The sequence below is a fragment of the Vipera ursinii genome (assembly GCF_947247035.1).
Source record: "Vipera ursinii genome assembly, chromosome: 4".
Taxonomy (NCBI): domain Eukaryota; kingdom Metazoa; phylum Chordata; class Lepidosauria; order Squamata; family Viperidae; genus Vipera; species Vipera ursinii.
The window spans coordinates 117419492-117434363 of record NC_139514.1 but is presented as its reverse complement, the minus strand read 5'-3'; the positions used below and the strand labels follow the sequence as shown (position 1 = coordinate 117434363).

At 45.7% G+C, this 14872-nt stretch overlaps 1 protein-coding gene across 1 annotated transcript in view; it reads right to left on the bottom strand.

Moving 5' to 3' along the window:
* The window catches only part of DGKH (diacylglycerol kinase eta), a 114503-nt gene that overhangs the window by 47229 nt on the left and 52402 nt on the right, over positions 1-14872 (bottom strand). The window contains exons 4-7 of the mRNA XM_083362295.1: positions 12748-12852; positions 11382-11514; positions 7248-7354; positions 5796-5921 (exon numbers count right to left, since the gene is read on the bottom strand). Of these exons, the coding sequence (XP_083218421.1) occupies positions 5796-5921; positions 7248-7354; positions 11382-11514; positions 12748-12852 (471 nt within the window). The remainder of the gene's footprint in view (positions 1-5795; positions 5922-7247; positions 7355-11381; positions 11515-12747; positions 12853-14872) is intronic.

Sequence of the window (14872 nt, the reverse complement as noted above, 5' to 3'; positions counted from 1 at the left end):
GACATTCATCCCTGGCTTTGCTGCCTTGACAGCCCCCCTCACCCGGCTCCTGCAGAAGAAGACTCGGTTCCAGTGGAACGCCCCCGAACAACAGGCGTTCCAAGCTCTGAAGGACGCCTTCATGAAGGAGCCCATCTTGAAGCATCCTGACCCGCAACGGCCATTTGTCGTGGAGGCGGACGCCTCCGACATTGCCATTTGGGCCGTGTTACTTCAGGCAGCGACGCCCAACGGTACCCTTTTCCCTTGCGCGTATCACTCACGGAAATTGAATCCCTCGGAGCGCAACTATACCATCTGGGAGAAGGAGCTGCTGGCCATCAAGGCGGCGTTCGAGGCTTGGAGGCATCATCTGGAGGGGGCACGGCATCAAATCGAGGTCCGGACGGACCACAAGAATCTGGAAAGCCTGCAGACCGCTCGGAATTTGAACCAACGCCAGATCCGGTGGTCCCTCTTCTTTGCGAGGTTTGACTTCCGGGTGCGGTACATACCAAGCGGGCACAACCAGAGAGCGGATGCTCTGTCCAGGAAGCCCGAGTACACCCGAGTGGAAGACAAGCTTCCGCCCAGGACCGTGATCCCCGTCGAGTCTTTTGCTGCGGTGCGGGAGCCGGTGGATATACGGGCTCGGATCCGGGAGGCGCAGCAGCAGGAGGCGTGGGTGGCTCAGCGGAAGGAAGAGGTGGGGCCAGATTCGCCTTGGTCGGTCACGGATGGACTCCTGTATTATCGTGACCGGCTCTATGTTCCAGGAGGGCCACTCAGGGGACTCGTCCTCAGCCAATGTCATGATAACCCGGCTGCGGGGCATTTTGGCCTGTTCAAGACTCTGAACCTGGTCTCCCGTACATTCTGGTGGCCCCGAGTCCGACACGATGTCCAGTCTTATGTCACCTCCTGCGTCCCATGCAGGCAGGCCAAGTCAGCGACAGGGGCCCCGCCTGGTTTACTGCAGCCTTTGCCAACGCCCAAGAGACCCTGGGGGGCTGTGTCCATGGACTTTCTGACGGATCTACCCCCATCCTCCGGCTTCACGACAGTGTTTGTGGTGGTGGACATGTTGACCAAGATGGCGCACTTCATCCCCTGTCGCGGCTTACCGTCAGCTCGCGCCACTAGTCGCATGTTCATCCAACAGGTGTTCCGGCTGCACGGCCTTCCCGATAGAGTCGTCTCCGATAGGGGGGCCCAGTTTACAGCCCGCTTCTGGCAGGAGTTGATGCGGGCGTTGGACATTAAGGTTTGCCTCTCGTCCGCGCATCATCCTCAGACCGACGGGGGTACCGAGAAGGTCATCGGCATTTTGGAGCAGTATCTGCGCTGCTACGTTAACCTGCAGCAGGACAATTGGGTGGACTATTTGGCCATAGCCGAGTTTGCCTTTAACAACTCGCAGCACACCTCCACGCAGATGACACCGTTCTTGGCCAATGTGGGTTATCACCCTCGGTTTTTCCCCCTTTCTCCCGTGGACTCACCGGAGCCGGCAGCGAACGAATTCATGGCGGAGTTACAGGCGATCCATCGGTTGGTGCGACGGCAGCTGGAGAAGGCCAAGGCCGACTACAAGAGGTTCGCCGATCGGTCGAGAAGGGATACGCCTCCATTATCGGTGGGGGATCGGGTCTGGCTGTCCACCAGGAACCTACCATCCACTCGGCCGGCGAGGAAGCTGGACCACCGTTACCTTGGACCGTTCCCAGTCGAGGCCGTCATCAACCCGGTCGCTTATCGTTTAACTCTGCCACGTTCCCTGCGCGTGCACCCCGTCTTCCATCGGTCCTTGTTGGTCCCCGAACAACCGGCTTGTCCACTTCGCCAAGCGGAACCTCCCCCATCAGGACCTCGTGATGGCGACAGCACCCCCGAGTACGAGGTCGCCAGCATCAGGGATTCCCGCTGGCTGAAAGGTCGCTTCCAGTACCTGATCGAGTGGAAAGGGTACGGGCCGGAGGACTTCACATGGGAAGACGCGACCGCCGTTCATGCCCCTGCGTTGGTGACTGCTTTTCACGAACAGTTCCCATCCCGACCGCATCCGGATCGGCAGACCCGGGGGAAGGGCCCTGCGGTGCGGGATAGTGTTGTGACTCAGGGCCAGCCTGTGGGCCCGACAGCCGGGTCCGATGTATCGGAGGACTCAGATGTGGGGGAGGAGGGAAACGAACCGGCTGATGATGATTTGGAGACTTTGCAGAGTCCTCAGCCGGGAACCTCTTCTCAGCTGTGTGAGCCCGAGAGTGCGGAGGATGATGACCCACAGCTGGCCCTGTTCAAGGACGCCCGACGCAGGAGGCAGACGAGCAGGGACAAACAAAGGAAGGCTATGGGACTCCTCGGGAGGAGGCACAGGGAGACCACGCCCTGAGCTCTCTATAAAAGAAGTGTTTGGGGAGGGGCTAGTTGCTGAAAGCAACTTTTTCTTTGAGAAGTCAAGCTCTTGTATTTTTGTAACAGTGTAATTAAAACTTGGCAGAAGCCTTTTGATCTTGGACGCTTTCCAGACTCTTCCTTTGATTAGGGGTGCGAGAAGAGGGCTGGTTTAGAACAGATTCACCCGGCCACAGAGAAGCTCCATCTGCAGCCGTGGAACACCCAGATTGGCCTGGAATGAAATATTCATATTTGAGAGCTCCTTGGGGCTTGCTTGTTTTCTGGCAGACGTTTCATTAGCCAAACTAGGTAGCATCATCAGTGCTAGAAGGGAGTGGGATTTGTGGAGAGGAGGAGGAGGAGGAGGAGGAGGAGGAGGAGGAGGAGGAGGAGGAGGAGGAGGAGGAGGAGGAGGAGGAGGAGAACTGTGGAGTCCTTGGTGCTCTCTGAGCTTGCTTGTTTTCTTGCATTTGGCATTTCACTAGCCAAACTAGGTAGCATCATCAGTGCTAGAGGATCAGTGATAAACAGAGATAGTGCTGATGGCGTTCCCTAGTTTGGGTAATGAAACATCTACAAGCAAACTCAGAGAGCAGCGAGGATCCCACAGTCCTCCTATTCTGCCTCCTCCTCCTCCTCCTCCTCCTCCTCCTCCTCCTCCTCCTCCTCCTCTTTGCAAACTTCTCTCCATTCTAGTACCAATGATGTTACCTAGTTGGGTCATGAAAAGTCTGCAAGAAAACCCCCAAGCTCAGAGATCAACAAGGACCCCACAGTCCTCCTCCTCCTCCTCCTCCTCCTCCTCCTCCTCCTCCTCCTCCTCCTCCTCCTCCTCCTCCTCCTCCTCCTCCTCCTCCTCCTCCCTTCTAGCACTGATGGTCTGCTGTTTTTTTGACCTGAAGTTGTTTTTTACCCAGTTCAGATTGGACATCTATGTTCAAATTTTATGTAGCAAAATGCATCGCCAACTCAAAAAAAATTTGGTGGGCTTGTAGGAATTCCTGGGTGGGAGAAATCCAAATAATTATTAGGAAGGTGGGGGGGAAGTTCCATTGCAACTGAAAGACCACAGTGTAGTATATTACGAAAAGGGCAAGGGGCAAAATGGCTTAAACCGAATGCGTGGAACCATCAACACAACTTCTCTAAGTAGTAACTGCAAACTCTTGCTAAGTTTACGCATTTGGACTTATCGCGGAAGTATAAAAGACAACATACATAAAGGCAGTTTGAACAGACCAAGCAAAACAATCCTTAAAAAAAGAAATCCATTAACAAGGTCCACCGTGCGCAATTAGAAAAGCGCTATTTGTCCATAATTCAATGGATGCGTAGAGGAGACAGCTACTTATCATGCCTCTTTTGATTTTCAAAAGTAATAAAAGGAGAAGAAGAAGAAAACAGAAGGTCCTATTAAAACAGATTTCAGGCTGCAGATCCATTTGTTTATGCTTCATTGTCTGATTACTTTTAATTAGGTAAGCTGTTTGGTCTTATCCGGGGACAAAAACATGGTAAAATTATAAATCAAGCCAATATGGAATTAAATTAAGTGAAATTAAATTAAACTAATTAGGTTAACTATCAGGAATAGCAGAGAAACTTAAAAAGAAAATCAGGCAGCTGGCAAGCTGGGAAGCAACAGCCACGGCTAGCAGCTTTGCATCCAAGTTCTAAATAAATAGCTTATTATTATAATATCTGAAGATGCATCCAGAGCTTCTTTGGCTATTTTCTTTATTAAAAGCATTTAATAAACAATTCTTCAAAAATGCAGGAAATCAACTGAGAGATGCACCATAAGAGTCAATGGGTTGGTGAGAGCAATTCCTCATAAACAAATAAAGGCAGTCTTGACCACTCGTTTAGTGACTGTCCCAAGTTACAATAGCACTGGGAAAAGTGATGTATGGCCGTTTTTCACACTTATGACCGTTGCAGCGTCCCCATGGTCACGTGATCAAAATTCAAATGCTTGGCAACTGGCATGTACTTATGACAGTTGCAGAGTGCCGGGGTCACGTGATCCCCTTTGGCAAACTTCTGACAATCAAAGTCAATGGGGAAGCCGGATTCCCTTAAGAACCCTTGTTACTCCCTTAACAATTGGAGTGATTCACTTAACAGCCAAGGAGAGAAAGGTCGTAAAATGGGGCAAAACTCACTTCACAAGTGAGTCGCTTAGCAACAGAAATTTTGGGCTCGATTGCGGTTGTGCGTCGAGGGCTACCTGTACATTTTAAGTTGCTGTAGCTTAAGCAGTAAGTAGTGGATTCCTGGCAACCGCAAATGAATCCACAATGCCATCTGGAAACATGCATTGTTTCAATGAATTCAATTTCACCTCTGTGCCATTAATACAAAGGGCAAAACAGGTAACATAATGGATTTTTAAGGAACTGGAGAGCTTCAGGAAAATCTATGCTCCGATTTGAAATCCCCTAATGACAGGAGTTCCTTATAATAATAATAATAATAATAAAGTTGGAAGGGACCTTGGAGGTCATCTAGTCCAACCCCCTGCTCAGGCAGGAAACCCTATACCATTTCAGACAAATGGCTGTCCAGTCTCTTCTTAAAAACTTCCAGGGTTGGAGCATTGACAGCTTGTGGAGGCAGGTTGTTCCGCTGGTTAATTGTTCTAACTGTCAGGAAGTTTCTCCTGAGTTCTAGGTTGCTTCTCTCTTTGGTTAGTTTCCACCTGTTGCTTCTTATCCTGCCTTCAGGGGCTTTGGAGAATAGCTTGACTCCCTCTTCTTTGGGGCAGCCCCTGAGATACTGGAACGCTGCTATCATGTCCCCCCTCTTCATTAAACTAGACATACACAATTCCTGCAACTGTTCCTTATATGTTTTAGCCTCCAGTCCCCTGATAATCTTTCTTGCTCTTCTCTGCACTCTTTCTAGAGTCTCAACATCTTTTTTACATCGTGGTGACCAAAACTGGATGCAGTATTCCAGGTGTGGCCTTACCAAGGCATTGTAAAGTGGTATTAACTCTTCACATGATCTTGATTCTATCCCTCTGTTCATGCAGCCTAGCACTGTGTTGGTTTTTCTGGCAGCTGCAGCACACGGCTGGCTCGTATTTAAGGGATTGTCCACTAGGACTTAATTAACTGGAGGGTGAAAGCAGTCACAATTATGGTCCCAAACACTGATGATGCTACCCAGCTGGGTAATAAAATGTCTGCAAGGAAACCCCAAGCATCAAAGACACCCGCCCAGTCACAAACAAGCCCACTGGAACCTCAGTCCTGTTGTGTATGTGTTGTGATGCAGATAAAAAGGTTCGAGCACACAACCACAACTGTCATTGTGACTCTTTTATCACCACCGCCACCGCCACCCATGCTTTATGGTCAGCTTCTTGTCCCAGTCCAGGAGAACATCTTCACAAAAGCACAGCCTACACTTACCATTGTCTTGCACCAAAGGCACTTCCAATCTTGCAGGCGGAGAACACTGCCGCAGGTTTTGTCACACACAGCACATCTGGCGCTGACCGGAAGATTGCCTTCTAGCCACTGATGAGGCATGGCTACCTGGAGGGAAGGTTGATTAGAGTCAATGGGAGGAGAAATAAGAAAGTTCAACTTCGATTCAGCTGCAGACCAGGGGAGCCTGAAGCCTTGTCAAGGACACCAGAACAGGTGTGGATTTGAAGCAGACGGTTCCCATAACAAAGTGAACTTCTTGATATGAATGATGTAAGACATTGGGGATTTGGCTTGGAAAGCTATTGCTTAAGTCTATGAATTGGTGTGGGAACCTCAGCGTTAGTTTTGCTTCAATATAACCAAGCAATGTATTCAATAAACAGTTACAATTTTCAGAAACGGCATGAACCTGGAGTTTTATTTGGATTTCTGAGCTGAATGCTGACACTCTGATCTGAAGAGATCCACTCACTCACAAGGAACTTTATTCCAGTGTTTTTCCTTGGTTGAGGCCATCCTCATGTTCCAAAGAGTAAAGGGAAGCATATGGGCCCAATGGGCTAGAAACCAAGAGGATCATGACTTCTAGTCAGAAGTCAATCAGGGTCTCTCAGCTCAACCAATCTCACTGGGGGAAAGAGGAGGCAGGAATACCATGTGCTCAGCCTTGAGTTGTACACAAAAGAATGTGAGGTACAAATTGATGAAGGTGAGAATGACGATGAGGACAAGGATGAGGATGAGGATGAGGTTGAAACTGAGGATGAGGTTGAGGATAAAAATGATGCTGAGGTTGAGGTTGAGGTTGAGGTTGAGGTTGAGGATGAGGATGAGGATTAGGGTGAGAGCGAGAGTGAGAGTGAGGGTGAAAATGATGTTAAGGTTTAGGTTGAGGTTGAGAGTGAGGTTGAGAGTGAGAATGAGGATGAAGATAAAGATGAGGATGAGGATGCAGGATGAGGTTCAAGATGAGGATGATCCCAAGGATTTCCACAACATTTCAAAGATGGCTGGAAGAAGAGCTACCGTATTTCTGAAGAAGCTGAACAGACACCCTCAGCATTTCACCAGTGGCATTGTTCAGCTTCTCATTCTCAACCCTTGGCCACTAATGCTCTTTCTTCACAACTGCAAGACCAGGTGGCCTATTGGTCCTAAACTCTGGCCATTTTCTGCAGCTGCAAATGAAGCTCTTGTAGACACCTCCAAGTCTGCTGGAAAGGAATCTGTAACTCCCCGTGGGCCTACTTGAAAATAGTCCAAGATCTTCTTGGTGATAGAGTTACATCCTGAATTCAATAGGACATCATGTGCTAAAAACATGTTTGTTAGACAGGGCCCACAGCTAGCTACAATCCACCCTGCCTAATTGTTATTACAGGCAATTGTTTTTCAACAAAAAACTGAAGCACGCGTGTTGCCAAGACTTACACCATCTTCATCCTCAATGATATCTCTTCCAATTGAAGTCAACGTTGTCCATTTGCAATTATTTATTGCCCGAACGGCACACCTTTTGTGAGCCTTGAACTTGCATACTAGGAAAAAGGAAATATTTTTTTTAAAAAAATAGGTAGATTCCTGAAAACATTATTCCTTCATGGTCACAAAATCTATCTTAACCAAATACCCATTTATACAGAAGGATTTGCTTCCAACCTTCACCAAATTACAGATAGTCCTCAACTTATGACTGATCACTTAAGAACTGCTCAAAGTTACAATGGACCTTCCCAGAGCTATTTACAACCCATTTTAGAAGTTGAGATCTAAAGGTCCAGTTAAGCTGATTTATTGTTCATGTGTATATACAAGAATCTAGACCAGGGGTCTTCAAACGTGGCCCACCAGGATGGGACGGGATGGGACAGGATGGAACAGAACAGAACAGAACAGAACATGGAATGGAATGGAATGGAATGGAATGGAATGGAATGGAATAGAATAGGATGGGATGGGATGGGATGGGATGGGATGGGATGGGATGGGATGGGATGGGATGGGATGGGATGGGATGGGATGGGATGGGACGGGACAGAACAGAACAGAACAGAATAGAAGATGGAAGGGACCATGGAGGTCTTCTAGTCCAGCCCCCTGCTCAAGCAGGAGAACTTATAACATCTCAGACAGGTGACTGTCTAGTCTCTTCTTAAAAACCTCCAGTGATGGAGTGCCCACGATTTCTGGTGGCCAGCTGTTCCACTGGTTGATTGTCCTCACTGTCAGGAAGTTTCTCCTTAATTCTAGGTTGCTTCTCTCTTTGTTCGGTTTCCAACCGTTGTTTCTCGTCCTTCTCTCTGATACCTGATCTATTCAGTCCCGTTGAAGCACTGAGATCCTCTCCCTACACACGTACACACACCAGTAAGGCTGCTAGACAGTCTCTGTGTAAGACACCTTATGAAGCCAAGATGCATAGCATCTGCACTCTTACATAAACAAGGGCTGCAAACCACTTCAAACCTTAGCCAAGTCCCTGATAATTATTATTTATCACCATGAAGGGCTGTTGCTTGCAAGCGTGCGATTCAGCATCCCAGACATTTTGAGTTGGTGGCTTTCCAAGAACAGCTGTCTCTCCAAACGCCTTTGTTGCTTCCAAAGAAAGAAAAGCAAAAACATTACTCTGACAAGATCCAAATCCTGGGACTTATAGTTTAACTTGTCAGCGAGCATGAACAGTCGCCTGGGGATTGCCCGAGCCTATTATTTAGTTTCCAGGAATATGGATAACCGGGTTTAAAAAATCCTGCAAATAGAATCCAAGAATTGTGCATGGAATGAATCAAGGTACTCATTTAAGGAGAAACTTCCTAACAGTGAGAACAATTAACCAGTGGAAGAGCTGGCCTTGAGAACTTGTGGGTGCTCCATCACTGGAGGCTTTTAAGAAGAGACTGGACAGCCATTTGTCTGAAATGTCTAGAGCAGGGGGTTGGACTAGAAGACCTCCAAGGTCCCTTCCAGATCTATTCTGATTAATCCATGCATTGGTTATTCCTCAGCTGCATGCATATACCACCTCATATGCATGAAGATTACCAGAAATGATAATAGTACTTTATACTGCACTAGTCAAGTCATCCTTGGAATACTGTACAAACAGTTCTGGACGCCACGATAGAAAAATGATGTTGAGACTCTAGAAAGAGTGCAGAGAAGAGCAACAAAGATGATCAGAGGGTCTAGAGGCTAAATTGTATGTTGAATGGTTGAAGGAATGAAGTATATTCTAGTCTATCAAACAGAAGAACTGGGGAGGGGGGGGTGACATACCGGTCTTCCAGGCCATCGAACTATAGCAAGCTACAGATATCCCCAGTCAATGGAAGCGGGAAAACACTTCCACACAGCAACACTGCACACAATATCATTGTCATTCTTGCAGACCAGGAGCACAGACAACACAGAGGCCCTTATTGCAGTGAGTTTAACTGTCCCAGCTGCGACTAGCAGCTCCAGCGCTGAGCACCAAGGCTGCTAAGAAGAAAATCACCAGGTTGCAACAGGATGGCCTCACTTCCCTATTTGGTAATTAATAATAATAATAAGTTGGAAGGGACCTTGGAGGTCATCTAGTCCAACCCCCTGCTCAGGCAGGAAACCCTATACCATTTCAGGCAAATGGCTGTCCAGTCTCTTCTTAAAAACCTCCAGTGTTGGAGCATTCACCACTGTGACTCCCATGGTCTCCATCGGCTCCGCTTGTTCCAAGCCAAATGGGACAATGTGCAAATGATAACCACAAGCTTGGGACACTTGTAAAGGTGCGTTGGATGCAAAGCTGAATGTGGATTAGCCGACAATGGGATGCTGCAATGGTTGCAAAGGCAAGGATTGGCTGCAAAGCCAGGAGTTGGGGGTTTTTTTTACACCGTTGTAACTTCAAACAGTTGTTACATGAAGTAGTTGGTACGCGAGGACTATCCACCTAGCACTCTTCCTTCGATTAACCAATAGGCATTAATGAGGTTAAAGCATATGAAGAACGGCTACAGGAACTGGGCCTGGCTAGTCTAGTGAAGAGAAGGACCAGAGGAGACATGATAGCAGTCTTCCAATATTTGAGGGGGGGGTCTCAGAGAGAGGAGGGGGGACAACCTATTTTCCAAAGCACCTGAAGGCCAGACAAGGATTAACAGGTGGAAACTCATCAAGGAGAGATTCAACCTGGAAATAAGGAGAAGTTTCCTGACCGGGGGCGGGGGGGGACAATCAACGAATATAACAGGCTGTCTTCAGATGTTGTTGGTGCTTCATCACTGGAGGCTTTCAAGAAGAGACTGGACTGCCATCTGTCAGAAATGGTGTAGGGACTCCTGCTTGGGTGGTGGGGTTGGACTAGATGACCTACAAGGCCTTCCAAACTCTGTTATTCTATTCTATTCTATTCTATTCTATTCTATTCTATTCTATTCTATTCTATTCTATTCTATTCTATTCTATGCTATGCTATGCTATGCCATGCCATGCCATGCCATGCCATTCTATATATGACCTGCATTTAATCAAAGTCCTGACCCCAGCTACTGTAGGGGCAGGGGGTTGGACTAGATGACCTACAAGACCCATTCTATTCTATTCTATTCTATTCTATTCTATTCTATTCTATTCTATTCTATTCTATTCTATTCTATTCTATTCTATTCCAAATATGACCTGCATTTCATCAAAGTCCTGACCCCAGGTACTGCAGGGGCAGGGGGTTGGACTAGATGACCCACAAGACCTATTCTATTCTATTCTATTCTATTCTATTCTATTCTATTCTATTCTATTCTATTCTATTCTATTCTATTCTATTCTATTCTATTCTATTCTAAATATGACCTGCATTTCATCAAAGTCCTGACCCCAGGTACTGCAGGGGCAGGGGGTTGGACTAGATGACCTACAAGACCACTTCCAAACTCTTCTATTCTATTCTATTCTATTCTATTCTATTCTATTCTATTCTATTCTATTCTATTCTATTCTATTCTATTCTATTCTATTCTATTCTATTCTATTCTATTCTATTCTATTCTATTCTATTCTATTCTATTCTAAATATGACCTGCATTTCATCAAAGTCCTGACCCCAGCTAGTGCAGGTTCTCATGCTCCACGCCAAAAAGGAAATAAAACAAATTGCTGGGGCCTGTCAGGTTGGAACATGCCGTGTGAATTTTGTTATTATCCACAAAGCCGAACAAATCTGAGCGATTGCAGTAAAGGCTCGCTTTGAAGCCACAAGGCCACCATTCCTCTGATCAGCTGCAAAGTCCAAACCAGCCAGGAGGCGCCTGGGCTTACGACGACAGCGACTTACCACCCAAATCCCAGTCGCAAGTCAAGGCTCTCCTGTGACCCATTGCACATAAGCCGATCAGCAAACGACCATTGATTCTCGGGAAAAGGCAGATTTACTACCCGATTAATGAAAGGACGGGTAAATTATTTGGGTTAAAAAAAGAAGGCGTTCGCCGATACAAGCTAGCAGGAATGACCCCTCTGTTTAAGTAAAGGGACTCTCACTCTGCCCTTTAGGGTTAAACCGTGATTAAGAGAGGACTGGTTTACCTTCGCAAGACAAACCGTGGGAAGTCACTCCGGACAGGCTCTCGCGGCAAACGTTGCAAAAAGTGGGCCTGGCGTGGGAACAGGCGTACCAGTTGTGCATCCCTGAGAAATGTTCCACGTTAAACTGAGCCGCCTAGTGAAGAAGTCAAAGACAGATTGCCAAGCGCATGACGTACCCGGGTTACGATCGCCACATTACAGATTTTAGACATCTTGAACCTATGACAGGAGAATCCAGCTTAAAGAGGAACACAATATATTTTTAAGCCAGTGCCCTTGATGATGATTTAAGACTGTTCACTCATGGCTAGGAACAAATTAAAATCATGCAACAAAATGTGGAAGACGGTGTCTGATTGTGCACGGAGGCATTGCTGCATAACGAGTTTGTGCCAGCGCAAAGTCGGCTCTGCTCTGGAGTTGCCATATCAGATGGTGTTGGCTAGTTTGAAGAGTTTAATTAACTTTTTTTCTGGCTGTGTGCCAGTCGTCTAAAACTGGAAACGCATAAGATTTTTTTTTTTTTTTGCAAAGGCTGGTGGTACTTGGGGATGATTTGCTGATGGAAAGAATGCCTTGACTTGCCCTGTCAACCAACTGCTGGACCACAGAATCATAATTCTTTTCTCCTTCCCACCCCAAAGAAGCTTTGCTTTCCATTCCTTGCATCTTCTTATCCGTCTTTGGCCACCTGCAATCACATTGAAACCTACTGGAAGAAATCCTGGGATTCAGAACCACTAGGGAGCCAGGGTGGTACAGTGGTTAGAATGCAGAATTTCAGGCTGACTCTGCCCACTGTCAGAAGTTTGATTCTGACCAGCTCAAGGTTGACTCAGCCTTGGACCCTTCTGAGGTCGGTAAAGTGAAGATCCAGACTTTGGAGGGCAATATGCTGACTCTGTAAACCCTTTGGAAAGGGCTGTAAAGCGCTATGAAGCGGTATGTAAGGCTAACTGCTGTTACTGCTATTGCTACTGCTTTTCTAAAATTCAACAAAACAACATCAAAGTGTTCCTGAGGCATGTCACCTTTCCAAGGTACATCAAACCTGAAAGCCAAAGACACTCAAACCAATACTACTTTTACCGTAAGAATTTAAGAATATAATAACAGAATCTTGCAGTTCGTCTTTCAAGCATAACCCCACAAAAAATAAGACATTCATTTTTTTTTGAAGCAAAAAAAACCCAGAACAGGCTAAATATAAACCTCCCAACGATGCTCAGCTCAGTCTTCGTGAATTTATTAAGAACCCAGACATTTTCCTTCCTATTTTTTTGCAGCTTAATAAAGGGACAACCCTGAATTTTATTTTTATTTTAAAAACAAACAAACAGCGGTCCTAAAGGCCCGTTCAGCTTACCTCGTAATGTTCTCGGGACTGGACCGACTTCAGCGAAGTAATCCAGTCCTCCATCTCTTTTCTGTTCTCTGCACACAATATCAATCTCCTGAATGGGGTGATTATCTGAAAAAGGATCGCTTAGGTTAGGATTGCAACTTGCTAAAGGGAAGGCAGATCCAAATGGAACATAAGAATAAGGAAACGTCCTTTTCTCTGACACCTAAAGGAGAACACTCTCCTTTATCGCCGTCGTAAGGGCAAATTAACCCAGCAGCCACAATACTCAAAAAAGCTTTCGTTGTTGCATATTTCAGAACACAATAATTTACTTTGCCAGCACTAGATTTGTACACGCCCAGAGGGGGGAAAAAAATCAGAATGCTCTACGGGTTTGTTTTAAAAGACGTCCATAATTTTATAAAGGAGTAACGAGGACGGTTGACAAAAAGATAAATCTTTCTTGATATCCTGCATTTGACATGCATACAATTTATCTAAGGATTTGGGTAACCAGAGATTGTCGCGCTGATCAAAACACAGCACAACCTGACAGAGGGAAGGTTGTCAACTCTCTGAGTTGAAGAACATTCCCACTTAGATGGGTCGCCCTGCCAATCTTAAATTCGAATATCACTTCCTTGGTCTGAAATTGCTCAGGATTATTAAAATGAAGACGAAGAATATACACCTCTGACTTCTGAGAAGCAAGAAATCTAGAAGATGAAGCAGAGAACATACTTTTTCCATCCGGCTTAAATGCATGGCTTGCTATATTTTTTACCTTTCTGGAGACATCATTTTGGAAAGCTTAGTTGATGCTATAATCTATCGACATCAATAGAATGCAATTCCAGAAACTGAATTCCGTGTAAAGATCCACTAGAGCAGTGTCTATTTGATAAACCTGGTTTAGCATCTTGCAAAAATTACAAGATCTTCCTGGCCACAACTTACCCTGTCTTCTTGGCAGTGTGTTCAGCCTTTGCTTCTCTCCACAAATGGCACTAACGCATCAGACAAGCTCACTCAGTGTACACACACCCACCCACCCACACACACAGCCCGAGAGTCACGTGGAAGCAGCTGAAACTCTTGAGCATTTTAATATAAACTAAACAGAAGGATCTTTTTTCATCCTTCTCTTTCTTGCCCCCTTCACACCCTTAATATCCATTCCTTTTCCTGAACGTCGGCAAATGAATAAGCAACTAAATTTCATTTTTAATTTGTGCCATTGTGCCCAAAATAAAGGTTATCTATCTATCTCACTATCACTCTCTCACTCTCTCACTCTCTCTCTCTCCCTATCTCTCTCTCTCTCTCTATCTCTCTCTCTCTCTCTCTCTCTCTCTCTCTGTCATCCATCCTGTCTGTCTGTCTGTCTGGCGCTCTCTCTCTCTCTCTCTCTCTCTATCCCCCTTTTACGACTTTTCTTGCTGCAGTTGTTAAGTGAATCACTGCAGTTGGTAAATCAGCAGCACGGTCACTTGACTTTGCTTGTCAGAAGGTCACAAAAGGCGATCACATGACCCTGGGATGCTGTGACCATCATAAATATGAGTCAGTTGCCAAGTGTCTGAATTTTTGATCACATGACCATGGGGGGATGCTGCAAGGGTCATAGGTGTGAAAAATGGTCATAAGTCCCCTTTTTCAGCAATGTTGTAACTTTGAGCGATCACTAAATGAACCATTGTAAGTCGAGGACTACCCCTATGCAGTGGTAAAGCACATTGACTAGGCTGCCAAACTGTATTTCTTGCTCTGAGTTGGAAGAAATAATGGAATGGAATAGAATGGAATGGAATGGAACAAACAGAATAGAATAGAATATATGGAATGGAATACGAATAGGAATAGGAATAGAATAGAATAGAATAGAATAGAATAGAATAGAATAGAATAGAATAGAATAGAATAGAATAGAATAGAATAGAATAGAATAGAATAGAATAGAATAGAATAGAATAGAATAGAATAGAATAGAATAGAATAGAAAATGTTTATGTTTATGTTTATTGGACTTATATACCGCCCTTCTCCCGTAGGACTCAGGGCGGTTCACAAAGTATTTAAAATAACAATACAAATTACAAAAGTTAAGAACAATTAAAATAATTAAATTTAGTCCTTGAATAAAGTA